Raw genomic sequence first — 27,607 nt, 5'->3', positions numbered from 1 at the left:
TATTCCATTTGTGTTAGTCACAGGTCTGTGGAACTTGTTCAGTTTATGTATCAGTTGTTGAATCTTGTTATGTTCATACAAATATTTACACATGTTAAAAGTCTGCTGAAAATAAACGCAGTTGACAGTGAGAGGACGTTTCTTTTTTTGCTAAGTTTAGGTGTCTGAGGAAAGGTACCACACCCAACCTGCTTCAACAGATAAATCATTGAGAAGTACAGCCTTATTCCCTTGCAGGTAAGGGGCTGATGCAGCAACTGAAGCCCTGTTTATACCTGGTGACAAGCGTCCTTTTTCCTGATCTTGTCCACATTTTGAGACAGGTGTAGACGATTAAAATACGTTGATCTGATCTTCATGACACCCTCCGGATGTAGTCGGGATGCATTGTGTCTGGATATCTTACAAGCGTAGATGGATCTGGGCCCGGTTTCCCAAAAGCATATTTAGGCTAAACTCATCGTTCGAACCGTCGTAGGAACATTGTTAAATCTCCGAGCTGTTTCCCAAAACCATCGTTACTAAAGTTTCACTTGAAAAAGCTTGTTTACTGCCTCAGACCACTCATGGAACAGCTAAGTGCGTCGTTAGATGCTTTCTTGCACTTCCGCGTCACTTTCGTCAAGTTTGTATTTGCCCTCTAAAAAGTAAGGTTATGATGCAGATGATATGGCCTATGGTGCCTTTTGAGAGTAAAGGGAATCTGGATTCACAAGGTAGTTTGTTCTCCCTACCAGATGTGTAGCAGCAATGTGTCTGAAAGGTTTGGGAGTCAGTAGTTAATGTAAGCAATTGCACTAGTTTGCCCATCACCTGCTCAGACTAAAGCTCTACTATTATTGACAGTGTATAGTCATCTTTACTTTGTCCCGATAAACTGTTCATTCAGAGCTAATCTCAGTGCCATCATTCCTAAATGCAAGTACACACCCTCTACTGGCCATGTTCAAAGTTATAGACAGTGTTCTTCAATCAACATAGGAATGCAGTCTATGGGGACAACAGAGTACGCACAAAACAGGACGCCCACTGAAAGGTCTAGAATTTAATATAACTATCAGTTTAAACAAGAAGTAACAATTAAAGAAATATTTACAGGTCTGCATTTTCTTAAAACTCTGACAAGTCCCCTTGGGGGGCCAGTTTCAGTTTGGCCCCACGGTATAAGTCCCTGTGAGGCTGCTTCAGTGCAGTGCCATTTAGAGTAACATTTCACAAGGTTGGGGAGGAGCAGCACTGGCCATGGCCACAGCTTTTCCAATCCTGTGCCAGACCAGCCAACTGATCGATACAGAGTTCTGTGGCGAGAAAGGTCAAGTGAATGTGCTTACACAGGACATGTGTGGGGGATGAGTCATCTATAGTCACAGGTATAAAACCCAAAACACCCCTACTAGCCGGTAGCAACAGTACAATCCAGTAACCAGCTATAAAGAGCCAGCACACTAGTGTGTGTGTGTGTGTGTTCCTATAGGATGGCTTACAACCATCCTTGCCCCCCCCCCGTTCTTTCTTTCTTTCAGTCACACATCTTGTTTTTGGCTATAATGTCAATATAACACTGGTAGTCCTCTAAAAGTGGGTGTGGGAGTGCTTTAAGACTTCAGTTTAGAAGGCGGACCACCACAGGGCTGGAGTGGTCTCTGGGTAGTCCCAGCTTGCTGCTCCACTGTACAGGCAATCTCAATGAGAGACTAGAGGACCCTGCTCCACTGTCCCCCTGGGACAGGAGGGCACACATGACTAAAGGTGGGAAGGCTGTCTAGTAAGTGGGCTTTGGGGTAGGAGAATACTGAGGGAGCCATAGGGATAACCAGCATCAGACTGGCAGATGGCACTGAACCCTGGATGGTTTAGTCTGGCTAGGTAAGAGGGGCTAGGAGGTTAGTGGAGCGAGTGCATGAAGCTGTCCAGGTTGTATTCGGTTTCGTACTGCTGCTGGTCCCACAGGTCCCCCAGGCCGTCCAGCACGTTCTTAATGGAGGCTTTCCCTCCGGAGGATGACGACTCGCCCTTATCATCCTTACCATCCTAGACGGAGAGAGACAGGTTGGAGAGATCGAAACATACACACAGTAGAAGTAGAATGGCTAAGAAGACAAAGAGAAATAAATAATGCACGTGTATAAGTGTGTGTGTGTGTGTGTATCCAAGTGAGTGCTACTGACCTTGTCCAGGGTGAAGAGGTTGAGGAGCTGGTCGGTGCCCATACTCTGCAGACTGGCGTTCTCCTGGCTGATGACCGTGTTGGCGATGCTCATCTTGAACTTCTGCAGGCCCATGATCTTCTCCTCCAGGGTGCCACGCGTGATCAGACGATACACGTTCACCACGCGTTTCTGCAAGAAGAGACACACCATTACAAAATGTGGCACTTCTCACTACGTTGACTGCCAACCGCCAAGCCTGTGCGCGTTTGAGATGAACTACGTTGCAGTTGGATGAGTGATTCTGCGCCTCTGCTTACTCAAAACTGATCCACTCAAACATGCTATTGCCTGATTCCCACTATAGGGCTGAACCAAACCACACTGCGCTGGCCTGGATATTTGATTTGACATTGTGTGTCCATGCAGAGGCACTAGAGTACCTGTCCTATCCTGTGGGCGCGGTCCATGGCCTGTAGGTCTCTCATGGGGTTCCAGTCATGTTCCACAAACACCACCGTGTCGGCGCCGGTCAGGTTCAGACCCAGACCACCCACATGGGTGGTGAGCAGCAGCACATCAATAGAGGGGTCGTTGTTGAACCTGAGAGCGAGCGTGACGGAGCACAGTAGAGAGACAGCGACAGAAGGGCAGTGCCATTACATTCAGATGAGATTTGTGAGTGACATTTCAGCAAAGAACGCACTGACTGTGCCGGAGTCTGGTGCCCCTGACTACACATACCCCCTGGTGACGTTGGTTCAAGCCTCAGCTCAGCCTACTATCTATGCCCAGTAGCTCCCGATCTCCTTTAAACACAACTTTTTAAAAAACACGGACTGCTGGCGTCACTACTAATGACAGTATTCCAGGCTTGATTGACACCAACGCCATTTATTTGCATTGTCACACACAGGACCCAAAGACTCCCTCCATGCTCCTCCCTTCTCACCTGGAGACGATGGCGTGGCGCTGGCCCGCCGGGACGCTGCCGTCCAGACGCAGGTAGGCGACGGTGGGCAGCTGGGGCTTGAGGAGGTCGTGCTCCACGATGTCCAGCATGCTCTTCAGCTGACAGAAGATCAGCACTCTGTGCGGGGCCACCACCGCCTCTGTGCCCTCCGCTGAGCCGCCGCTGCCCAGACCGCAGTCCAACAACAACTGGTCGAGGGGGGGGGAAGAAAAAAAGCTCAGTATAACAATTTACTCACTGGGTGTTTTTATCTGTAAGGGTTGAGTAGTATGGACCTCACTACTATCCCAATAACCGCCACTTCTGAAGCAGAGAAGATTGAGGGATAGTAATAGAATGGTACGTGAAGGCAGAGCGGGGATCGGGGTGGTGCGTGGCTGAGATTGGGTTTAGTGTGTAAGGAATGGGGAATGAGTGGCACCCAGAGGTGGGGTATAGGGGTAGAGTGGTACCTGTTTGAGAGCTGAGAGTTTGGGCGAGTGCTGGATGTCTCGGAGGCTGGAGTGTTGGGCTGCCAGCTGGTCTGTGATGCGCTTGTACTCTGGGTGCTGTGGCAGCAGTACCAGGCTTGGGTGGTTACACAGCTTCCTCAAGTACTGCAGAGCCTGGAGAGGGAAGAGGATGTAGATAACAAATTCCAAGTATGGTGTATACGCACAAATGTATATTGTGTCCTATTTCACACATGTACGTTATACGCATGTGTGAATTGGAAATGTGTGCCGAGGCGGTGCAGCAGTCTAAGGCAGTGTTTCCCAAACTTGGTCCTTGGGCCCCCATAGGCGCATGTTTTGGTTTTTGCCCTAGCACTATACAGTGGATTCAAATAACTAACTCATCATCAAGCTTTGATTATTCCCCCGAGACACCCTCGGAGAGTGGGGTCACGGTCAGAGTCTGCCATTATCAACAGCGACCCTGGAGAAATTATGGTTAAGTTCCTTGCTCAAGTGCACAGACAGATTTTCCCCCTTGTCGGCTCTGGAATTCGAACTAGCAACCTTTCGGTCACTGACCCAACACTAACCGCTAGGCTACCTGCCGCCCTCTAGATATACCATATCAACCGGATCATGCATGACATATTGTTTCGATGCAGGTCACATGTGAGAAAAGTGGCAAAAAAGGCCCCAGAGACAATCCCAAAACTAAAAAGAAAGCAGTTACATACATTGACGTGTGTGTGTGTGTGTGTGTGTGTGTGTGTGTGTGTGTGTGTGTGTGTGTGTACCTGGAACACGTGGCCCGTGGCCTTCAACTTGGGCTTCTCCTCCTCGTGGATGGAGGCTGTAGAGATGGTGTCCTCCACACTGACCTTGGCCCGGGACTTGGCAAAGTCCTCATACAGCTGAACCTGCAGACAGAGAGGGAGAGAGAGAGAGACACGTGTGTTTGAGGGGATCAGTTTGAGCAAGGTAAGGCGCAGAATTGCTCATCTTAAATCATATAATGAGTAGTTATTATGTGATCAGTGATTTCTGTCTGCAATGTAGTCAATCGCAAAATCGCACACAGATCAGGCTTTCATTTCATGGATTGTAACATGAACATTTGTTGCAGCAGCCTCAGATTTACTTGATATGGTGACTAGATATTGGAATAAACCCAGGGTAGGCCATCACAACAGACATAAGCTAATGCTGTCCTCTTCATATTAAAAGGCCATCTACATGACGTTCTAACAGTGTTTCAGAGGTGGGTCCTCCATGGTGTACCTGTAGAGGGCTGAGGTTGCAGTAGTAGTCCTGGATGATCTTGGGGGGCAGGTCCTGCAGCACGTCCTTCTTCATTCTCCTCAAGAGGAAAGGCAGCACCTGGCGATGCAGCGCCTCCATGGCCAGCACCCCTGGAGTGGAGGAGCGCAACACCGTCGCCACAAGAAACAAAAACACCGTCAGATTTTTGTATTTATTTTTTTGCCGTGAAAAATCATAGTGTCGCAATATCGTCAGACTGGTATTGTCACAACCCTAGTGCCAAATGAACAAGACCCAGCTTCCGTGCAATCATTGTTAGGCCCTCGTGGCTGGTGACTACACCAACATCAGAACAGAGGAACATCCGATCTTACCGGCCTCTTGCTCGCGTGACGAGCTCTTGGCGTCACGGCTGGCCAGGATGGGCTTGCCGTAGCGGGCAGCAAACTGGCGCTCTGTGCCCAGGAAGCCGGGCATGAGGAAGTCAAAGAGCGACCACAGCTCCAGAACATTATTCTGAGGAGAGGTGGTAGAGGGAGAGAAAGAAAGTGAGAGAGTTGTGTTAGACTGAAATAAATGCTGCGACTTGGAAGTGGTCTGACTGCTTGGACTGAACTCATCTATAAAAAGAAGTCTACAGCGGCAGACTGGACAATAGGCATTCACTGAATCTTAAGTACATCACTATTAATGTCACAGGCTTGGCATAATGTCCTTATTTCATTTCATCCACTAATACACCCATCAATGTAAAGACAATACTGCCAACCGCCCCACAGAGTGGAGGAACGAATCATTAGGCCAGAACAGATAAATGATTAGGCAACATTGATTTGATGCAGTGAGCACAGAACATTAACAGGCTCAAGAGGATCATGGTCTTACATTAAAGTTTAGTACAAAAGTGTCAAAACAAACACACACACTGCAACATATGCATTTCCACTGCAGATGCCTTTGTACATTTTAGTCCGTAAAAAAATTAGCAAAGTTTCACTCAGGAAAAAAGGCTCCTTATCGGCTGAAGAAAATGCCCCCACCTGGATGGGCGTTCCTGATAGGATGACTCGGAAGTTGGCTGCCAACTGCTTGATGGCCTTGGAGAGCTTGGTCTTCCCGTTCTTGATCACATGGCCCTCGTCAAGGATACAGTAGTTGAATTTTACATTCCTGAAAATGTAATATATTATTTATAAAATGACATCCACTATTCCAAATGAGAGATGGAGAAAACACATTTCTTTTTTTTAAATAATCACCTAAAAAAGTCAATGTCGTTTCGTACAACATCGTACGAGGCAACTATTAGGTTGTGCTTTTTCACTTGATGCTGTAACCTGCAATAGAAAAAACAAGAACTCATGTATTATTTTAACCTCATAATAATTTAAACAAATGATGCTGTGTTCTCCTACGCAACCTCTCTGTGGTGGAATAACGTGTATGTTTGGGTGGGTAAGGGTCAGTCTAGGGGTCTTACCGTGCTCGCTCGTTGGGGGGTCCTGTGTAGTGCAGGGGGTTCAGGTACTCTTTGGTGCAGAACTTGCCCACCTCGTCCACCCAGTGGCCCGTCAGGGTGGGGGGGCACACCACCAGAGAGGGCAGGGGGGTGCTGTCTGCTGCCTTGGTCTTGGCATACTCCTGCGCCCTGCACACAATTAATATAACTCCTTCAACAACAGATGTGCTGACGGTGTATAGTTTAAAGTCAAAACAGTGGACACGTTCCAGGACGACTACATTGCAGTTGCCTGCCAGATTTCACAACGCCTGGATAGGTATTTAATCCAATCAAGCTTTATTTATATAGCACATTTCAGGCATGGATGCAACGCGCTTCACAGAAAAACAAAGGGAAAACATAACTATTTACTACATACACCTTTTTTTAATGAAAGACTAAAAACCACCTTAAGGAAAAGCAGCGCTAAAAAGGTGCGTTTTAAGATGCCTTTTAAATATGTCCACAGTTTCTGACCCCCTCAGGTTCTCTGGCAGACTATTCCAGAGGCTAGGGGCATAGTAACTAAAGGCTGCCTCTCCATGCCCTTGGCTTTGGGATAGTTAAAAGGCCAGTGCCAGAGGACCTGAGGGACCTACTGGGTACATAACTAAAAAGCATGTCTGACATGTATTGGGGTTCCACAAATGTGGATTGATTTAAAAACCAATAGAAGAATCTTAATTTATTCTAAAACCTACAGGCAGCCAGTGCAGACACATTAAAACCGGTGTAATGTGTGCTCTCCATCTGGTCTTGGTCAGTACCGGTGCTGCAACATTCTGTATGTTTTGCAGTTGACAAATGGCTTTCTTGGGTTGACCAGACAGGAGAGCATTACAGTAGTCAAGCCTGCTTGTAATTAAAGCATGGATGAGTCTTTCTGTATCAGCCTGAGAGAGAAACGGCCGCAACTTGGCAATGTTCCTCAGGTGGTAAAAAGCTATCTTGGTCACTCACACACGTGTGATTTGAAATAGAGTTCAGAATCTAAAGTTACACCTAGGTTTTTTACCTTTACTGTCCTGAATTAGAATGTGCGGCCAGATTCTCTCTCTATGCTTTGGCTCCAAGAATAAGTGCCTCGGTATTGTCTTGATTTAGCTGGAGGAGGTTGTGAGCCATCCAAGTATTTAAAATCACCAATACAGTCTAATAATTTATCTATGGAGCTAAAATCCACAGAAACTTAAATTTGTGTATCGTCTGCATAGCAGTGGTGGCAATGCTGTGCTTTCTGATAATGTTGCTAAGGGGTAACATACAGTGCATTCAGAAAGTATTCAGACCTTAACTTTTTCCACATTTTCTTACGTTACCTTATTCTAAAATGTATTAAATTATTTATTTGTATCAATCTACACACAAGACCCCATAATGACAAAGCGAAAACAGGTTTAGAAATGTTTGCAAGTGTGTGTGTGTGTGTGTAATATATATACAACAAAACAAACAGAAATACCTTATTTACATAAGTATTCAGAACCTTTGCTATGAGACTCGAAATTGAGCTCAGGTGCACCCTGTTTCCATTGATCACCCTTGAGATGTTTCTACAACTTGATTGGAGTCCACCTGTGGTAAATTCAATTGATTGGACATGATTTGGAAAGGCACACACTTGTCTATATAAGGTCCCACAGTTGACAGTGCATGTCAGAGCAAAAACCAAGCCATGAGGTCGAAGGAATTGTCTGTAGAGCTCCGAGACAGGATTGTGTCGAGGCACAGATCTGGGGAACGGTACCAAAAAATGTCTGCAGCATTGAAGGTCCCCAAGAACAGTGGCCTCCATCATTCTTAAATGGAAGACGTTTGGAACCACCAAGACTCTTCCTAGAGCTGGCCGCCCGGCCAAACTGAACAATCGGGGGAGAAGGGCCTTGGTCAGGGAAGTGACCAAGAACCGGATGGCCACTCTGACAGAGCTCCTCTGTGGAGATGGGAGAACCTTCCAGAACGACAACCATCTCTGCAGCACTCCACCAATCAGGCCTTTATGGTAGAGTGGCCAGACTGAAGCCACTGCCCAGTAAAAAGGCACATGACAGCCCTCTTGGAGTTTGCCAAAAGGCACCTAAAGGACTCTGACCATGAGAAACAGGATTTTCTGGTCTGATGAAACCAAGATTGAACACTTTGGCCTGAATGCCAAGTGTCACGTCTGGAGGAAATCTGGAACCATCCCTACGGTGAAGCATGGTGGTGGCAGCATCATGCTGTGGGGATGTTTTTCAGCGGCAGGGATTGGGAGACTAGTCAGGATCGAGGCAAAGATGAGCGAAGCAAAGTACAGAGAGATCCTTGATGAAAACCTGCTCCAGAGCGCTCAGGACATCAGACTGGGGCGAAGGTTCACCTTCCTACAGGACAATTACCCTAAGCACACAGCAAAGACACTGCAGGAGTGGCTTCGGGACAAGTCTCAATGTCCTTGAGTGGCCCAGCCAGAGCCCGGACCTGAACCCAATCGAACATCTCTGGAGAGACCACAAAATAGCTGTGCAGCGACGCTCCCCATCCAACCTGACAGAGCTTGAGAGGCTCTGCAGAGAAGAATGGGAGAAACTCCCCAAATACAGGTGTGGCAAGCTTGTAGTGTCATACCCAAGACGACTCGAGGCTGTCGTCGCTGCCAAAGGTGCTTCAACAAAGTATTGAGTAAAGGGTCTGAATACTTATGTAAATGTATTTTCATTTGACTTATTTTTACATTTGCAAAAACATTTTAAAAACAGTTTTTGCTTTGTTATTATGGGGTATCGTGTGTAGATTCATGAGGGGAAAAAACAACTTGATCTATTTTAGAATAAGGCTGTAACGTAACAAAATGTTAAAAGAGGTCAAGGGATCTGAATACTTTCCGAATGCACTGTATATCAAAACTCATCAGGTCTTGCTTGACTGATACCCAGCCTAATGTTTGTGATCTTATCTCAAACTCATCACACTTAAGATGTGGAGGAAAGTTCAGAGACTTGCGGGGGTAGGATTTATCAGGCCATCAATGGTAGAGAAGAACACTCAAATTTTTCTGATTATTAGTGATCAAGTTAGAAAAATGTACCCGTCTGGCATTTCTAATTGCCTTGGTATATATGCCAAGTTGCACTCTCAGAATATCATAATTGAACAGAAACTTTGACTTTCTCCACTTCCGCTCTGCAATTTCTTATTGATTAGTTTCCTCACTCATCCAATGGGCTCTCTGTTTGGATGTGGCCTTTTTCAACCTTACTGGAGCTATGGCATCAATGGTTGCCCTTCATTTGCTATTAAAGTTAACTAAATCACCACAAGAGGAAAGCAGAATAGGTGATGGTGTATTGTTCATACACACAAAATCTGTAGCAACTTCAGAGGTAAGATAGCGTTTCTTAATAAGGTATTCAGTATTACTGGGCAGTGTAAGGGGCAACAAGGCAGTAAAAAATACACAGTGGTGATCAGATAAAGCAACATCAACAATAGAGGATATGTCAATAGAAAGCCTCTTGGTAATAACCAGGTCCAGAGTATGGCCACGGTTATGGGTGGGTCCAGTAGCATGTTGGATAATAATAATAATAAGCCATTTAGCAGACGCTTTTATCCAAAGCGACTTAGTCATATGTGCATACATTTTTACGTATGGGTGGTCCCGGGGATCGAACCCCCTACCCTGGCGTTACAAGCGCCATGCTCTACCAGCTGAGCTACAGAGGACCACTTCAGAGGATAAAGTCCATAGAGCTCAAAAGATTCATCAATTCAATGGCCTTGGAGTCAGCCTCTGTCAACATGAATATTAAAAATCACCCAACAATGATTTGATCATAGTTCAAGGACAATAGACTATAGTTCAAAGAAATCAGTAAATAAAGTGGGGCAGTGCTTTGATGGCCAATGCAGGCTTATAGCCAGCACTGGTGGCTGACATTTAAACAGCAGAGCATGATGCTCAAAATACTTAGTCGCCAAACGACATGTCTTTACAGCTGAGAGCATTAGTAAAAATAGAGGCTGTCACCCCACCCTTTCCCCCTTTTCTGATAGAGTATGAAAAGCTGTAGTCCGGGGGGGGCCTTCAGTAAGAGTAGCACTACAATCTGAAGCAGCCATGTTTCAGTGAGAAACATTTACATTTTAGTCATTTAGCAGACGCTCTTATCCTTACAGTTAAGTGAGTGCATACATTTTTTTAAATATTTATTTTTCATACTGGCCCCCCGTGGGAATCGAACGCACAACCCTGGCGTTGCAAGCGCCATGCTCTACCAACTGAGCTACACGGGGCCCAAAAACATGCAATCAACTTTGTGCTCTGTAATGAGGTCATTCACGAGAAAGGTTTTACTAGTGATTGCTCTAACATTTAAAAGCGGCATATTCAATGAGTGTGGGCCTCTCTGCCCCTGGGGCATCAGCCTCGAGGTAACCAATGGAACAACCACCAAATGATTAACGTTACAACCAGGTTTTCTGACAGTCTCCAATTTATCAGAATGGTAGGAGATGACAGTTTGTATAAACTCACTAGAAGGCAGCGTTAGAGGAACATAAATTAGGTTACTCACAATAACCATAGTGCCATTTCTATAGGAGTTGATATGGTTTCCAAGTCCTCTGTTGCTTATTCTGACAGGGAGGACTGGAGTACTACCAGACCCTGTCCGTCAGTCTAAAACAGTTCGCGATATTGCTGGAAATAATCCTATAACCCCTGCGGTTAGGGTGAATCCAGTCTTTTAAAAGTGCTTGTTGCTCCCACAGCAAATCAAAGTTGTCACAAAAGGAGACATTCCTGTCCTTGCAAAGTTTCTTCAGGTACTCATTTAGGGCAACGAGTCGGCTGAAACGCTCCGAACCCCTTCGATAGAACGGGAGGGGGCCAGAATTAATTATTCTCTTCCCTGTGCTAGCGAGGGTGTTACAATTTATTTTGTAGTACTCCCTCAGATCGCCTAAACGAAGGTAATTAAACCCTATGCGAGTGACGATGTCGAATAACAGCGTAGTTGGCCAGAACCGTAGGCAGGAGGGAGTTAATGTTATGGAAACAGGCTCCTGGGTGACAATGGTCTTTGGGTTGGTCCACAGACTGTAGGCAGGCCAAAATCTCTCACCGTCGAGCTGCCCACAATGATGGTGGTCGTGATGGAATCCGATGGTTAAGGAAGAGGGGGAGTGGGATGGGACTGCCTCAGGCAGGGGGGGATGGAGACTTCGAGCCAGGCTAGCCTGATTCTTCGCACCAGCAACAGCGGATTGCGTCGGAAATCCCAGGAATGTGGTGGCTGGCCCGAGACCCTTCTGTCGTCTTGGGTCAGCAACCTGCTGAACTGTGGTGGCCATGTGGGAGGGTGCCACTGGGCGGCCACTGGCTGTTGGTATATTCCCATGATCCGTGCTGACTCCCGGGGCTGGTAGAACTGTCTCAAGCGGGGCAAAGCTGTTTGATAGCTGAATCGGATCTTCTCGGATAGATGAAGGGTGGCCAGACTGCCTCCCCGATCTCCTACGCCTTGCGAGATCCAGTCGCCCATGGGCCGCGGAGTTGAGCTTAACATCTGTCCGTTGGATTGGGACAGATCAACGCTGCCCGACTCAACGACAGCTTTGCTATAGGCATTTAAAACAGATTCGGTTTGCCTGGGCTACAGTAAGGTTGGTGTACTTAGAAAATAGGTAATCCTTTTCTCATAGCCAGAGGATCTCTTCCCTAAGCTGCTTGATGGTGGTGCATTTAGGGCAGACAAATCCCTGTCCATTTTTCAGTTCCACAATCTTGTGATTGTGTGGAAATCATCAAAACACCTAAAGCATTTGTGACCAGCCCTGGGAAAAAACATCAGTGGGCTTGCACTGCTAGCGTTAGCCTGCTCTGTTTTCATGACGGCTAGCAGCTAACTGCTACTTAAGAGGAATCCGGGACGCAAACTTGCAGTCCCAGTCGTAAAGGCTAAACGCATTGCAGAATCCAATAATAAAAAATAACTAGGATAAAGAAATATTTAATGAAAACGATTTCATAAAAAATGAACCGAGTGTAGACTGTAGACCGTTCTGTTGCGTGCTCGGATGACGTCTGGTAACCACATATGCTATAGCAATCTGATGCTCGACTGCAGTCGATGACATGGCATGCAACCATTGGATGATGCAAACAGCGCAACTGCAATATAGTCGGCCTGGAACACGACCAGTGTGTGTGGTCATGCAGTTAAGTACCTGAGGTAGTGGTCCCCAGCAAGGATGCAGATGGACTGCAGGGTCTTGCCCAGGCCCATGTCGTCACACAGGATACCATGCAGCTTGTACTTGTTCAGGAAGGACAGCCAGTTCACTCCGTCCTGGAAAGATCAAAGTTATTGAAACGGTCCATCAAATTATTCATTTTAATAACCTTGTCAAACATTTTACATACTAGCTCTGGCAGAGAGGGACAATGATGTGATGCAAATGAGCTGTTGCACTGCATTTTATGCCACACCTTGTGAAGTGATGAGTGAAAGGATTCATACACAAACATTGTCACTGTGCTGATATTTTGCATATGACTACATCGCAGGCAGAATCACTGATCTACAAATCACTTTTCCATTAGAGAGAGATGGAGGTTGGGGACATAGCCCATCCATTTCACCACTTTAAAATGTGTTCTGTCCTAAAGCCATTTGTCAGCAGCAGCCGCCCTCCCTGCAACATTTAAAGCAAACCCTATTTGTAGAGGCTGGCAGAAGACAATGAGACCGAAGATGAAGTGGAAAGTGCTGAATTGCTTGCAGAGTTCTTTAACTAGTTAGAGACAAGGCCATCCCTCATCCTTTAGTCCTGGAGCATATCTGAGGAGCAGTGGATGTCACACACATGCTTTCCAACCCTGTTCCTGGAGAGCTAGGCGTTACTCTTGACCCTGATCTCTCTTTTGACGAACATATCAAGACTGTTTCAAGGACAGCTTTTTTCCATCTACGTAACATTGCAAAAATCAGAAATTTTCTGTCCAAAAATGATGCAGAAAAATTAATCCATGCATTTGTTACTTCTAGGTTAGACTACTGCAATGCTCTATTTTCCGGCTACCCGGATAAAGCACTAAATAAACTTCAGTTAGTGCTAAATACGGCTGCTAGAATCCTGACTAGAACCAAGAAATTTGATCATATTACTCCAGTGCTAGCTTCCCTACACTGGCTTCCTGTTAAGGCAAGGGCTGATTTCAAGGTTTTACTGTTAACCTATAAAGCGTTACATGGGCTTGCTCCTACCTATCTTTCCGAGTTGGTCCTGCCGTACATACCAATACGTACGCTACGGTCACAAGACGCAGGCCTCCTAATTGTCCCTAGAATTTCTAAGCAAACAGCGGGAGGCAGGGCTTTCTCCTATAGATCTCCATTTTTATGGAACAGTCTGCCTACCCATGTGAGAGACGCAGACTCGGTCTCAACCTTTAAGTCTTTACTGAAGACTTATCTCTTCAGTAGGTCATATGATTGAGTGTAGTCTGGCCCAGGAGTGTGAAGGTGAACGGAAAGGCTGGAGCAACGAACAGCCCTTGCTGTCTCTGCCAGGCCGGTTCCCCTCTCCACTGGGGTTCTCTGCCTCTAACCCTGTTGCAGGGGCTGAGTCACTGGCTTGCTGGTGCTCTTTCATGCCGTCCCTGGGAGGGGTGCGTCACTTGAGTGGGTTGAGTTACTGACGTGATCTTCCTGTCTGGGTTGGCGCCCCCCCCTTGGTTTGTGCTGTGGTGGAGACCTCTGTGGGCTATACTCGGCCTTGTCTCAGGATTGTAAGTTGGTGGTTGGGGATATCCCTCTAGTGGTGCGGGGGCTGTGCTTTGGCGGAGTGGGTGGGGTTATATCCTTCCTGTTTGGCCCTGTCCGGGGGTTTCTTCGGATGGGGCCACAGTGTCTCCGGACCGCTCCTGTCTCAGCCTCCAGTATTTATGCTGCAGTAGTTTATGTGTCGGGGGGCTGGGGTTAGTTGGTTATACCTGGAGTACTTCTCCTGTCTTATCCAGTGTCCTGTGTGAATTTAAGTATGCTCTCTCTAATTCTCTCGTTCTCTCTTTCTCTCTGAGAACCTGAGCCCTAGGACCATACGTCAGGACTACCGGGCATGATGACACCTTGCTGTCCCCAGTCCGCCTGGCCTTGCTGCTATTCCAGTTTCAACTGTTCTGCCTGCGGCTACGAAACCCCTACCTGTCCCAGACCTGCTGTTTTCAACTCTTAATGATCGGCTATGAAAAGCCAACTGAGAGACCTGAGCCCTAGGACCATACGTCGGGACTACCGGCCGTGGTGACTCCTTGCTGTCCCCAGTCCGCCTGGCCTTGCTGCTATTCCAGTTTCAACTGTTCTGCCTGCGGTTATGGAACCCCTACCTGTCCCAGACCTGCTGTTTTCAACTCTTAATGATCGGCTATGAAAAGCCAACTGAGATTTATTCCTGATTATTATTTGACCATGCTTGTCACTTATGAACATTTTTGAACATCTTGGCATGGTTCTGTTATAATCTCCACCCGGCACAGCCAGAAGAGGACTGGCCACCCCTCATAGCCTGGTTCCTCTCTAGGTTTCTTCCTAGGTTTTGCCTTTCTAGGGAGTTTTTCCTAGCCACCGTGCTTCTACACCTGCATTACTAGCTGTTTGGGGTTTTAGGCTGGGTTTCTGTACAGCACTTCGAGATATTAGCTGATGTAAGAAGGGCTATATAAAATAAAATTGATTGATTGATTGAGCTACTGTTCTGTAGATTTTCACTCCAACCCTAATCTACCGCTGCTGAATGCCTCTTGATTAGAGTTTAACCAAGAGGCATTCAGCCATGGCATTGTAAACATTCTTGTTTGGTTAGCTAGCTGCTAGCTAATGTTAGCATAACTAGCTAGCTCCTTCTGTGCAAATGATGTTTTTGCTGTTATCTAAAGAAACGCCCTGGAAATGTGTTTATGGTTGAACTTTATGTAAGTTTTCCTTCAAAATTGTTGCTCAAAGCTACACGCATAATGGTTGTTTAAGCACCACAAGAGATAGACTGCTCTACACAGCTGCTAGCTGCTGAGACCGAGAGCACACTGCACAGCAGGGTTGTCACTAGTTACCACAGCCACAAAGTCAAAATTGGCTATATAGTAAAAATTCATGAAAACAAAAAATCCCTTTTTGGTCTTAATTTAAGGTTAGGCATAATGTTAGCAGTGTGGTTAAGGTTAGGGTTAAAATCAGATTAAGAAATTATAGAAATAGCCAAAAAATATATATAACTAAACCAAGATATACCACAGCCTGTCGTTTCCAATTGGAACAAATGAGTCATAGTGGGCAGAACAAGCAAGGAGGTTGGCAGAGCCAAGCACGAGCTAGCGAGATCCTATTGGTGCGTTCTAGCATGCATCTGCATATTTCCGTTAGGGAACACCTCCTCCGTGAAGTGCACGTGTACAAATATCGGTGAAATATCGGTCTCATTGTTCTATCTGTGGATAAGCCATAATTATTACTTTGTGCTTGTGGTAACTAGTGACAACCGCACAGCAGAGCTCGTTGTGTGTTGCGCTTAAAAGGGTCTGTGCAGAAACACTGACTTTCTGGTAAAGAAATTGAATTGTTTTAAGATGGTTATACCATGGATCCTTTAGCTATTTGACTTTGAATTTTAATGACCTCTTCAGGTATAAAAAAAATTATATATATTTTAAATAAAATAAAATATTGAATTTGGCCTACTACTATAGCCCATAGAAACGCATTGAATAACACATTCCTAAATGGCATAAAATAGTCCAAATAACTCATAAGGAATGCGATTTAAGCGTCTGTTCTATATCTAGGAGATATAAGAGAGCTCAGGAAATATTTTAGTTTTTTGGACACATATTTAACCCCTTATTTTTGTTGGCACAGAACTACCTCCATCCGTTTGTATGGGTTACCTTCAGACGAGTCCTGTGACACTTGTGGGGGTCGTAGAGCAAAACAGAGAACCCCATGACGTTTGTGAGAGTCCCCCCTTTCCATAGAGTCAAACCGTTCGGACACTACAGTTTGTGAGAAGACTAATTTTCGGGATGTCTCATGGTCTGACAAACACTGCTGTAGTTCTGCCACCTTCCATCGCAGATGTGGAAGGCCGACATCCCTAGCTCAAATATATATCTCTAGCTTAAACTGACGGATTTTGATGGGGATTTTTTTATTATTATGTTAAACAGGTGCGTCAATAGACTTAAGGATTAACCGTTAGTCCCCACAAAATTATCGGTCTATAGGTTCATTTGTATAATTTTGTGGAATTAAATTGTGTCAGAATATAACAAATCTCGTCACTCAAAAAACTGGAACAGTGTTGGATACGACCAGAATTATTATTTTGACTAAAATTGTAATGTACAGTGAGTTTGAGTTAGAAAGTAGCTTGCGTAACGTCAACTAATGCTCAGTCTCTAGTCAGAGCGCGCTGCGAGCAGAAACCTGTTGCTAGGCAACTCAGACAGGCTGAAGCAGGGTGCAATGGAGCAGAGACAGAAAGGAGAAGCATTCTAGTTGTTGCATGTTTAGATTTCCCCTCTTTCTACATTAACAGAGATATTCATCTCTGTCACATGAAACCATCTTTACATGGTCTGCTTCCTTACAGAAGTTGTACGTTCAATAATATGAGACGATCGGCTTCCTATTGTCCATGTTTTTAAAGCTCTTAATTTCCATTCCTTGTACCCATGCTAGGGTGTTAGGTCACGTGACAATCTTGACTGAGAATGCTGTTTCACTCTGGTGCTCACTTTATAAATCATATTTTGATCAACTGTGAATTTAAATAAATGTAAATCTTCCTTAATATGTTATGAATAATGTGTAAATGTCAATTGCTCCATCAGTGGGGCCAGAGCGGTTTTACGCTTCTTCTGACAACCACTGTTCGCGTTCTCCTGAAAATACTGCTTTCACATTCGTCCATTTTGGGAGGTGTTATCTTGTCCAATCATAAACGAGTTAAGTACCAACTCGAAGTATACAAGTTGACTGACGTCGAAGGAGGTTTGTAGAGAAAGCTAAAAAAATGCTTGAGTGAGAAGGAAGCAAGCTTTTATCTACACTGTTTGACCATATAGATCAGATTCTTGGGAACATTTTGCTATGCTGCGGTCAAGATTTCATGCAATCTTACAATATCACCTTTGCTAGAGTAGCTATCAGGAAGGTTAGCCACCGCACACAGTTTTAGAGCAGGTGGGCAGAAGAAAAATAAGACGTTGAGTCAAATTACTGTTTCTGTTACAAGCACACTAAAACCCTAAAGGTATGACCTCTGGTTAGTACTGTAGCATATGTGTGTGACTAATTGCATTAGTAGGTCAAAATAAATAACTTAAGTGGAAAAATACTAATTGGTCAATGATTCATTGCATGCAACATGAAATGTATACATGTGCATACCGTAACACTTCTGTAGCTCAGCTGGTAGAGCACGGCGCTTATAACGCCAAGGTAGTGGGTTCGATCCCCGGGACCACCCCATACACAAAAAAAAAATGTATGCACGCATGACTGTAAGTCGCTTTGGATAAAAGCGTCTGCTAAATGGCATATTATATTATATTATTATAATTAATAGCCCAGGCTTTAATTTGCTTCAATCACTGGACACAACAGGCGCTTTCTAGAGACAGACTTCTATATTTCCTTAATGTACACAGCTTTTGTTCATTTGCATAGTTAATTGTTTATTTCCAGCATTCACTACCAGCATTTTAATCAATTTCTTCATTTCCTGCACTAATGTGTAATGATTTACACACTGTCACGTTTTTTTTTTTGTCTTAGTATGCTTTAAAAAAAAAAAAAAAAAAAAAGACAGAGTAATTATCCTGACTGTGCATTTGTCAGTTCTTACTTTCACCACTAGACGGCGATCAGACGATTTCTTGGGGTCTGTATTCCCGAAGTTGTGTTTTTGTGCTTGCCAGTTAGCTAGCAGCCAAAAGCTAACAGTTACTTACTGCTGATAAAAATGGCTGATTGCCATAACTATTCCAAGTCACTACTGAATTATGTAATGTAACAAATTAAACATTCAACCTTGTAAACAATTAATGGTAACCTAATCACCATTTAATTTAGACAGGGCGTTGATTTAAAACAGGTGTTTACTTGCTGAAATGTGTGCCGTTGCCAGGCTACTGAAAAGGAACAGGTGGCTATTTGTGTTTAATTGAAGTTTTCCGGTATGTATACAGTGCATTCGGAAAGTATTCAGACCCATTGACTTTTTCCACATTTTACAGCCTTATTCTAAAATTGATTAAATACTTCCCTCAATCTACACACAATACCCCATAATGACAAAGTGAACTGGTTTTTAGAAATTTTTGCACAAGTATTCAGACCCATTGCTATGAGAAATTGAGCTCAGGTGCATCCTGTTTCCATTGATCATCCTTGAGATGTTTCTACAACTTGATTGGAGTCCACCTGTGGTAAATTCAATTGATTGGACATGATTTGGAAAGGCACACACCTGTCTATATAAAGGTCCCACAGTTGACAGTGCATGTCAGAGCAAAAACCAAGCCATGAGTTCGAAGGAATTGTCCAAAGAGCTCAGAGACAGGATTGTGTCGAGGCACAGATCTGGGGAAGGCTACCAAAAAATGTCTGCAGCATTGAAGGTCCAAGAACACAGTGGCCTCCATTCTTAAATGGAAGAAGTTTGGAAGCACCAAGACTCTTCCTAGAGCTGGCTGCCCGGACAATCTGAGCAATTGGGGGAGAAGGGCCTTGGTCTGGGAGGTGACCAAGAACCCGATGGCTCCAGAGTTTCTCTGTGGAGATGGGAAAATCTTCCAGAAGGACAACCATCTCTGCAGCACCACCAATCAAGCCTTCATGGTAGAGTGGCCAGATGGAAGCCACTCCTCAGTAAAAGGCAGATGACAGCCCGCTTGCAGTTTGCCAAAAGGCACCTAAAGGACTCAGACCATGAGAAACAAGATTCTCTGGTCTGATGAAACACATATTTAACTCTTTGGCCTGAATGCCAAGCGTCACATCTGGAGGAAACCTGGCACCATCCCTATGGTGAAGCATGGTGGAGGCAGCATCTGGCTGTGGGGATGTTATTCAGCGGCAGGGACTGGGAGACTAGTCAGGATCGAGGGAAAAATGAATGGAGCAAAGTACAGACAGATCCTTGATGAAAACCTGCTCCAGAGCGCTCAGGACCTCAGACTGGAGCGAAGGACAACGCCCCTAAGCACACAGCCAAGATAACACAGGAGTGGCTTCGGGACAAGTCTCTGAATGTCCTTGAACCCGATCGAACATTTCTGGAGAGACCTGAAAATAGCTGCGCAGCGACGCTCCCCATCCAACCTGACAGAGCTTGAGAGGATCTGCAGAGAAGAATGGGAGAAACTCCCCAAATACAGGTGTGCCAAGCTTGTAGTGTCATACCCAAGAAGACTCGAGGCTGTAATCGCTGCCAAAGGTGCTTCAACAAAGTACTGGGTAAAGGGTCTGAATACTTACGTAAATGTGATATTTACGTTTTTCATAAATGTCTAAAAACCTGTTTTTGCTTTGTCATTATGGGGTATTGTGTGTAGGTTGATGAGGGAAAAAAACGATTGAATCAATTTTAGAATAAAGCTGTAACGTAACAATGTGGAAATAGTCAAGGGGTCTGAATACTTTCCAAATGCACTGTACATATTTAATTTTAACATGCTCATAATATGTATAACCCCTGAAAATGTCATGTTGATAGAACTTTCCTATCTTGAGATATTTTAGTTTCTGTATGTTAATCTGAATCTACCGGTGTCATTTTGGTGCCATTTTTGGAAAAGGCTTTGCCATTGACCGGTGCATTATCTCCTGCGACCTTTCGACCCAGAATTCGGTTACACAAATTGTAATATCTCAGCAATGGTAATGCCCACAGATATTAAACAAAGTGCACTGTGCTGAGAGTTGTATCATTTGGTATGCTCAGTTCAGCAATGTTATTTTACCCTCCTAACACCCTACCCATGCATAGTACTTTGTTGTTCACCTCATTTTACTGTTTGGAACAAATGTAACCGTTTGTTAACCGATTAATGGAGGATGGTTTGTCGGCTGCAAAATTGACTGATATTTGCATCCCTACTTTAGCTGTAAGCTAGCTAGCAAAGTTAGCTTTATGTGAATGCTGAATGTTATTTTGCTAGCTACTAGCTAGCTAACGGTATCTTTCTTTGTGAAGTGCTCTAGCCTGTATGGACATTGCTTTTCCGAACTGTAAATTAATTTAGAGTTCAACATTTCTGCATTATTGAAGTGTGATAAATTATGTGCAGCATGAGTGGGTAGCAAGATCCAGCCTATAGGTTCCTCGATGAAAGGCTTAGTAGCAATGAGTGAGTTGTGCCGGCTGTAGCTTGCAGCAGTTTGACACAAGAGGCACAGTGCGCTCGCGCTATAAAGGGGATATCGGCTGCACCTATAGCCAAGGACTGTTAGCCGATAAGACTATGAAAGGGCTAATATCGGCCGAAAAATATCGGCCCGACCAATTGTTGGTAGAATTCTAACACCCACAAAATGTAAATGCACAAAGAAAAAAAAAGGCCATGTAAACACACACCTGCTGATACTTGCGGAGCTCAGCCTTGATGGGCACAGGGATCTTGTAGTTCTCCAACTTCCTGCTGTCCAGCAGCTGCTCCATGAAGTGACGCTCTCTGGCCTTCTGGCGAATCAGATCATCCGACATGGTGGGAGGATCCGGGATACCCGCCTGAAAAAATAAAAAGTTCAGACTCAAAACTCATACCCTTTTCACATCACTAAGCTGAACCAAGCCCAGCTGTACTTTGCTGGCCTGGTTTCACATCCACCATAGTTGCTGGAACCTTGCTGGAAATAATGAGAAAATAAAATATCTGAGCTCAATACAATTGGGGTTTGCATGATAGTGTGAAAAGGGTGTAAGACATCCAAACAAACATTACCAGCTGCAAAAGCCAAGCCTCCTAAATGTTTTATATGGGAGTCAACTGTGCGTGTCTCCGTCTGGGAGGTAATTTGGCTGACATTGAGCCGTCCCGGTTCTGCAATGCGCCGATTTCATTACTCCCACTTAATCTTTCTGATTGAAGTGAACAAATGAACTGACAACACTTAACCGCTGACAGATGTCAATGTCGCCATCAATAAAAAATGCCCAACTTCATTAGAGCACACACACCCTCCAAATGACCATCACATAAAACAGCCCCGCTATTCAGCATAGGAAAACAGTGAGATACTGCCCTCTACTGGGCAAAAGGCAAATAACCATATTGCACAGTAGGAAGTAACACTGCAGATAGCATGTATATGGCAGATATAGCGAGTGTTTGAAATCGACTACACTGCAGTCGGACTGCGCAGAATCACAGATCTACAAATTACCTGGCACCCAAAAAAGACTAAACTACACCCAAATAACTACTTGCTCAAACAAATCTCCTTAAAATATACTGACTGTGCTGTATTGTTGTGTGTGTGTTTACCTCAAGTGGCAGCAGGCGGATGAGGGTGGCGAAGCACTGCGTGGCCATGAAACGGACACTGTCACTGGGGTCACTCATGCGGCCCAGCACCGGCACCACCAGCAGCACAATGTACGGCACGATGTCCACATCCAACTGCTCCATCACACCTGGGGGGGGTTAAGGGGTCAAGGACAACCAACCACACGACACCCACTCCCCTGGTTTCATTATTACACCCATTCTTTCAGTTACATCAGGTCTTGTGGGGTTATGGGTTCGATTCCCGCTGGGGTCACATATACAACAAATTCATTCATGCACTCAATGTACTGTTGGATAAAAGTGTCTACTCCATGGCATGTCATTTTTCCATCTTACATAAAAACATTGGTTGGTAGCCCATACATGGGAACATGTCTGACTGACATCGTATGAAGGATACAGGCCATGGCCTCGATGGCCCCCTCCTGCTTAGTGCCATCCTCGATGCACCCCAGCCAGGGCAGCACGCGCTCCAGGAACAGGTTCATGGTCTCCATGGTAGCGATCTTACTGAGCACGCCAACGCAGCGCGCCGCCATGTGACGCACGGCCGTGTACGGGTGCTGCAGACAGGTGAACAGGTGGGGCAGGTGCTCCAACAACTGAAACACACAGGGGAAGAACTTACTAGACAGACAATACACTCCAAAATCAAAGTGTCTGATATTTTCATGTCAAAGTCCTCTGTTGAGATAAACACACGTACCAGGCCACATGGAGGTGTTTTGGATTGTGGCAGGTGATGTACATGCCACTATCCAAAACACCGCCACGTAATTTCCAGATACCGGTGCTCATCTTCACCATTAATTTGGGCTTGAGGCATATAGTTGGACCTACACAGCAGATGGTGAGGGATGTGGACTCATCTTGACCGACTACTTTTGAGGTTTGAAAACATTGGAGAAAGTTGTGTAATTTCCCTTTAAATGAAAGAGAGCTTTGAGAAGTCAATCTTTTACTGGAGTTTGGTAGATAGGGCGTTGGTGGTTCTACTAGCGAGACTCCTGCATGTTGTCTTACCAGAGGTTTGAGCTCGGGGGCCATGGCCCCAGCCGTGACCTCCAGCACCTGCAGAGAGTTGACCAGCTCCTGGGCCGCAGCATCCCCCCTCTCCAACTGGAGCTTCCCATCTACAACACCACAGAGCAGAAATGCATCAATATCTCTTCATTGTTGACGACACACACAAGCGGTATATGAAGATGCCCATCTAGAAGTGGACAGCAAATAGCAATACATCTTGGTCATGTTCATTAGGCACCAAATGGACTGAAACTGGGAAGGGCTACCTTTCCTTGTCCAATAAGAAACTTTTGTTTTCAGTTACGGTGATCCCTAATGAAAATGACCCATATGATCTAATGAGTAGTGTAGCATACCGATGCCTTGGTTGTCCTCCACCACGGCCCTCAAAGGTCCCACCACAGACTCCCAGAGGTATGGCAGTGACCCCGTCAGCTCCTGGCCAAAGTGCCTGGCAACCGTTATCAGGGAGAACTCGGCCCCTCTTCTCTGGACGAGACATGGCTTTTTATTCTGAAATGGTCAAAAATAAACCATCTTCATCAAGAACAGTCAATACACAGGTAAATGTTCGGGTAAACGTTTGCTCCCTCAGTCACCCACCTCATCAGTGTCTGTGGTGATGGTGCTGCCGGGTGGCAGTTCAGTGGTGGGGGTCTTGGGGGTTTTGGGGGTGGGGCCCCTCTTGCTGGTGATGACGAATGCTGCCCTCTGGTGGCGGTACAGGGTGATGATGCCCTTAGTCTTATTGACCATGTGGTGCATGCATTCTTTCTCCGACATGCCAGCTAGGGGTGAGAGAGAAAGGAACAACAGAGTGAGTGTCAGAGGGTTCTATGTCAAATCTGTTTCTGGCAGCCACAACCTCGTTAGTGTTAATCTGGGTCATGTTCATAAGGCACCAAACGGAACAAATCTGACTGAAACAGGGAGGGACCATAAGATCTTCTCAGTTTTGGTCTACATTTCACTATGGTGTGTTGTGTAACCCATCCCATACCTCTAGCAGTCTCCTGAATGGGGGGCACGGGGCAGGCCGCGGAGGGCGTGAGCAGGGGGTCCACACAGACCGACGAACACAGGTTCTTGACGATCTTGGAATTGGGACATGGCTGCCTACCAGCACACTGCTGCAGCAGCTTGGCGATGAAGGAGGCGGCGTAGCCCTGAACCAGGGTGTTCTCCTCCCGCTTAGCCGCCTCCATCAGCGGACGCACCACCGGGTTCAGCTTGTCTGGTAGCGCCTGCAGGTTGGGATGTGGGAAAATGAAAATGAGCGTTTGTTTCTTGGACAAGTCCAAATAGTCTGTTTTAGTCTGTTTGGTGCCTAATGAACACAACCCAGATTTAACGCTGTACATTTCAGTTTCCATATACTCCATGTACTTCTCTGGCTAATATTGCTGATATCAATACTAATACTATGCATTTATACTGAACAAAAATATAAACGCAACAATTTCAAATATTTTACTGAGTTACAGTTCATATAAGGAAATCAGTTCAACTGAAATAAATAAATTAGTCCCTAATCTATGGATTTCACATGACTGGGCAGGGGCGCAACCATGGGTGGACCTGGGAGGGCATAGGCCCACCCACAGCGGGAGCCAGGCCAAGCCAATCAGAATGACTTTTTCCCCCACAAAAGGGCTTTATTACAGACAGAAATACTCCACAGCACATTTCTGGGATTTTTTATTTCAGCTCTTGAAACATGGGGCCAACACTTTACATGTTGCGTTTATATTTTTGTTCAGTGTAAATGAGGATTAAAATACATGAATACTGAATAAAACAGCAAATAGAGACAATGACCTAATCTGGAATGCCAAATAGGCCTTCAATTAAGAATATAATGCAAAACAATGCTTTGGCTAAACAGGTGAGCAGAGGGGGAAAAAAATACTTACAAAATGGTAAATCTACACTGAGTATTTTTATTTTATCTTTATTTAACTAGGCAAGTCAGTTAAGAACAAATTCTTATTTACAATGACAGCCTACACCGGCCAAACCCGGACGACGCTGGGCCAATTGTGCGCCACCCTATGGGACTCCCAATCACGGCCGGCTGTGATACAGCCTGGAATCGAACCAGGGGGTCTGTAGTGACGCCTCAAGCACTGAGATGCAGTGCCTTAGACCGCTGTGCCACTCGAGTATACCAAACATTAGGAACACTTTCCTAATATCGAGTTGTGCACCCCCCCTTTTGCCCTCAGAACAGCCTCAATTCGTCAGGGCATGGACTCTACAAGGTGTCGAAAGCGTTCCACAGGGATGCTGGCCCATGTTGACTCCAATGCTGCCCTCAGTTGTGTCAAGTTGGCTGGATGTCCTTTGTGTGGTGGACCAATCTATATTTACATTTTAGTCATTTCGCATGGGAAACTGTTGAGCGTGAAAAACCCAGCAGCGTTGCAATTCTTGACATAACCCGGTGCGCCTGGTACCTACTACCATACCCCGTTTAAAGGCACTTAAATCTTTGGTCTTGCCCATTCACTCTCTGAATGCCGAACATACACAATGTCTCAAGGCTTAAAAATCCTTCTTTAACTTGTCTCCTCCCCTTAAACTACACTGATTGAAGTGGATTTAAGTGACATCAATAAGGGATCATAGCTTTCACCTGGATAGTCTGTCATGGAAAGAGCAGGTGTTCTTAATATTTTGAACACAGTGTAATGTTTTAAAGTACAAAATATTTAAAACAATTTGAATAGGTGTCGATATCCAGAAAGCAAAGTATCGATAAAGAAATAAAGTTGCCAGTATCAGTCAGCAGTATTAGATGACGTTGGTGCGGACTACCTGCAGGTTGACCACGGCGCAGGCGGTAAACATGTGGACACGCAGGTGCAGCTGCTGCCACTCTACACCGGTCTCGCCCACCGTGGACTGGGCCTGCTGACGCTTGCTGTCCAGTGGCTGAAACTGTTTGGACTTCATATCCAGACCCACGGTGGACTCTGCGAAGATGGTGGTCACCTATGTATGGAGGGAATAGCAGAAGATGGAGAAGGTGAGTAATAACATTCCTAGGTTTGTCATCGTTCAATACAATGGAGTTTAGCCTCCATTAACCTCAATAGGGTCTATAGTTTAATTCCATTTTGGAGTTTAGGGAAATGGAACCGATAGAGAACGACAGATTCAGGGCAAATGGATCTGTTTACAAAACAATCATTCCATTACCAATGTTCCAACATAACAGATTAAAACCAGAGGTCCCAATAACACAGAATTCAGAGTTTTTCACGCAGATAAGATAAAACAGTAAATAATATATTGCTGTGTTTTTTTAACGCAGGCATTTTGTAAATCTAAAAATGGTTCTCATTGTTATTTCTGCTCGCTTCAGTCCATCAGCTGCACTTTTCCACTCGAATGACAAATCTTGCTAGTCTTCAAACCAATAAAATTCCTGCATTCAGAAATGTGCTCTTGATCAGCAGACAGTGCTCGGACTGACGTTTACGTTTCTCCGGTGGTTTTAGCAAGTTAAAATGCAAGATTAACTTCAAGCAAAACATTAGGAGCTGATGGTCATGCATCGTCTATGCAAAAGATACCGTGCTCTTTCATTGTTAGCTCATTTACTTATGCGTGGCTGCTAACCAAATAGCGTAGCACTTCTGTTGTCCTCTGAGGAAAACAAAGCTATTCTCCCGAATGTTTAGTAGCATTAACGTTTAGAAAATGCAGGTTTCTGAAACCTAATGCAATCCCTGGAGAACATTAAATATTGAATCATAAAACATGAGTAATGACTTCAGAGAGCTCAAAATGTATTCTGCTAAATGCTGCATTTAATCTGTGTTGAGAATGTAGGTTATGAATCTATGAAGACTTAACCAACGTGGTAAAAACACGGGACTAGTACTCTTAGTATAAGCATCCTAAACTAGGATAGTTTTTTTCTCCCAGCATAGGAACAGTGACAGTTGAAGAGGACCAGAGAGAGTCTATATTAGTACACTACAAGTCTCAGCACAACCCTGTTTCCGTGGCAGACGGGCACAGGGCCTTCTTCCCAGACAAGCGAACACACCACAGAGAAAGCACAAAGCACTATAGTAACCTAACTTTGCGAAATGAGAGCATAAGGTGCCCCAGTTATGTTCTGTAAAATCAAACATGTCGAATATTATAAGTTATAGTAACTTGATCCCCACTGAGCTTAGACTGAACCAGGGAGATGGAAAGTGGCCAGCAGGTGGCCCAGAGGTTAGCGAGGCGGACCTGTAGCCGGAGGATCGACGAATCGAATCCCGGAACGGGCAATAAAGAAATGCGGTCTGAACTGGCAAGAGCAGAAAAATGACTTCTGACAAATAGACAATTTAAATCCACAATGTAATTGATTTGGCTGCCATTTCATCTCATAGGGATGCTACACAGATAGTGTCAGTGTCGTCCTCACCAGTTCGTTGGCCTGGTCGATAGTGAACACGCTGCAGTTGAGGCGGTCGCGCACGTCGATCTGAGCGTCGGCCAGCAGGGCGATGAGCTGCTTACACTCGTTCTGCATGCGTGTGAAGGGAATGGCGATCTCATCATAGTACAGCTGCTCTGACAGGATGGCTAACAGGCGAGGCTGGACCATGGCTGACACCACCTGACACTCCTGAGGCGAGAGAGGGAGGAGGCAAGGTTTCATTTGACATTGGCCGGAATTCAATGAAACTACAGTTTGCTGATATC

General features: G+C 45.2%; 1 protein-coding gene across 1 annotated transcript in view; it reads right to left on the bottom strand.

Moving 5' to 3' along the window:
• Positions 1-1,030: 1,030 nt before the first annotated feature.
• The window catches only part of LOC311110634 (TATA-binding protein-associated factor 172-like), a 66,159-nt gene continuing 39,582 nt past the window's right edge, over positions 1,031-27,607 (bottom strand). The window contains exons 19-39 of the mRNA XM_084153170.1: positions 27,327-27,530; positions 25,715-25,891; positions 23,898-24,141; positions 23,501-23,685; positions 23,254-23,410; positions 22,895-23,004; positions 22,272-22,473; positions 21,848-21,996; positions 20,938-21,090; positions 12,529-12,650; positions 6,298-6,465; positions 6,077-6,154; positions 5,858-5,987; positions 5,192-5,333; positions 4,836-4,966; positions 4,352-4,474; positions 3,573-3,725; positions 3,100-3,308; positions 2,591-2,750; positions 2,169-2,339; positions 1,031-2,031 (exon numbers count right to left, since the gene is read on the bottom strand). Coding sequence (XP_084009296.1) covers positions 1,885-2,031; positions 2,169-2,339; positions 2,591-2,750; positions 3,100-3,308; positions 3,573-3,725; positions 4,352-4,474; positions 4,836-4,966; positions 5,192-5,333; positions 5,858-5,987; positions 6,077-6,154; positions 6,298-6,465; positions 12,529-12,650; positions 20,938-21,090; positions 21,848-21,996; positions 22,272-22,473; positions 22,895-23,004; positions 23,254-23,410; positions 23,501-23,685; positions 23,898-24,141; positions 25,715-25,891; positions 27,327-27,530 — 3,315 coding nt within the window. The 3' untranslated portion in view covers positions 1,031-1,884. The remainder of the gene's footprint in view (positions 2,032-2,168; positions 2,340-2,590; positions 2,751-3,099; positions 3,309-3,572; positions 3,726-4,351; positions 4,475-4,835; positions 4,967-5,191; positions 5,334-5,857; positions 5,988-6,076; positions 6,155-6,297; positions 6,466-12,528; positions 12,651-20,937; positions 21,091-21,847; positions 21,997-22,271; positions 22,474-22,894; positions 23,005-23,253; positions 23,411-23,500; positions 23,686-23,897; positions 24,142-25,714; positions 25,892-27,326; positions 27,531-27,607) is intronic.

The sequence above is a fragment of the Coregonus lavaretus genome (assembly GCF_964263955.1).
Source record: "Coregonus lavaretus genome assembly, chromosome: 36".
NCBI lineage: Eukaryota > Metazoa > Chordata > Actinopteri > Salmoniformes > Salmonidae > Coregonus > Coregonus lavaretus.
Note: the sequence above shows the minus strand (reverse complement) of the source record. Positions and strands in the feature narration are given on the sequence as shown.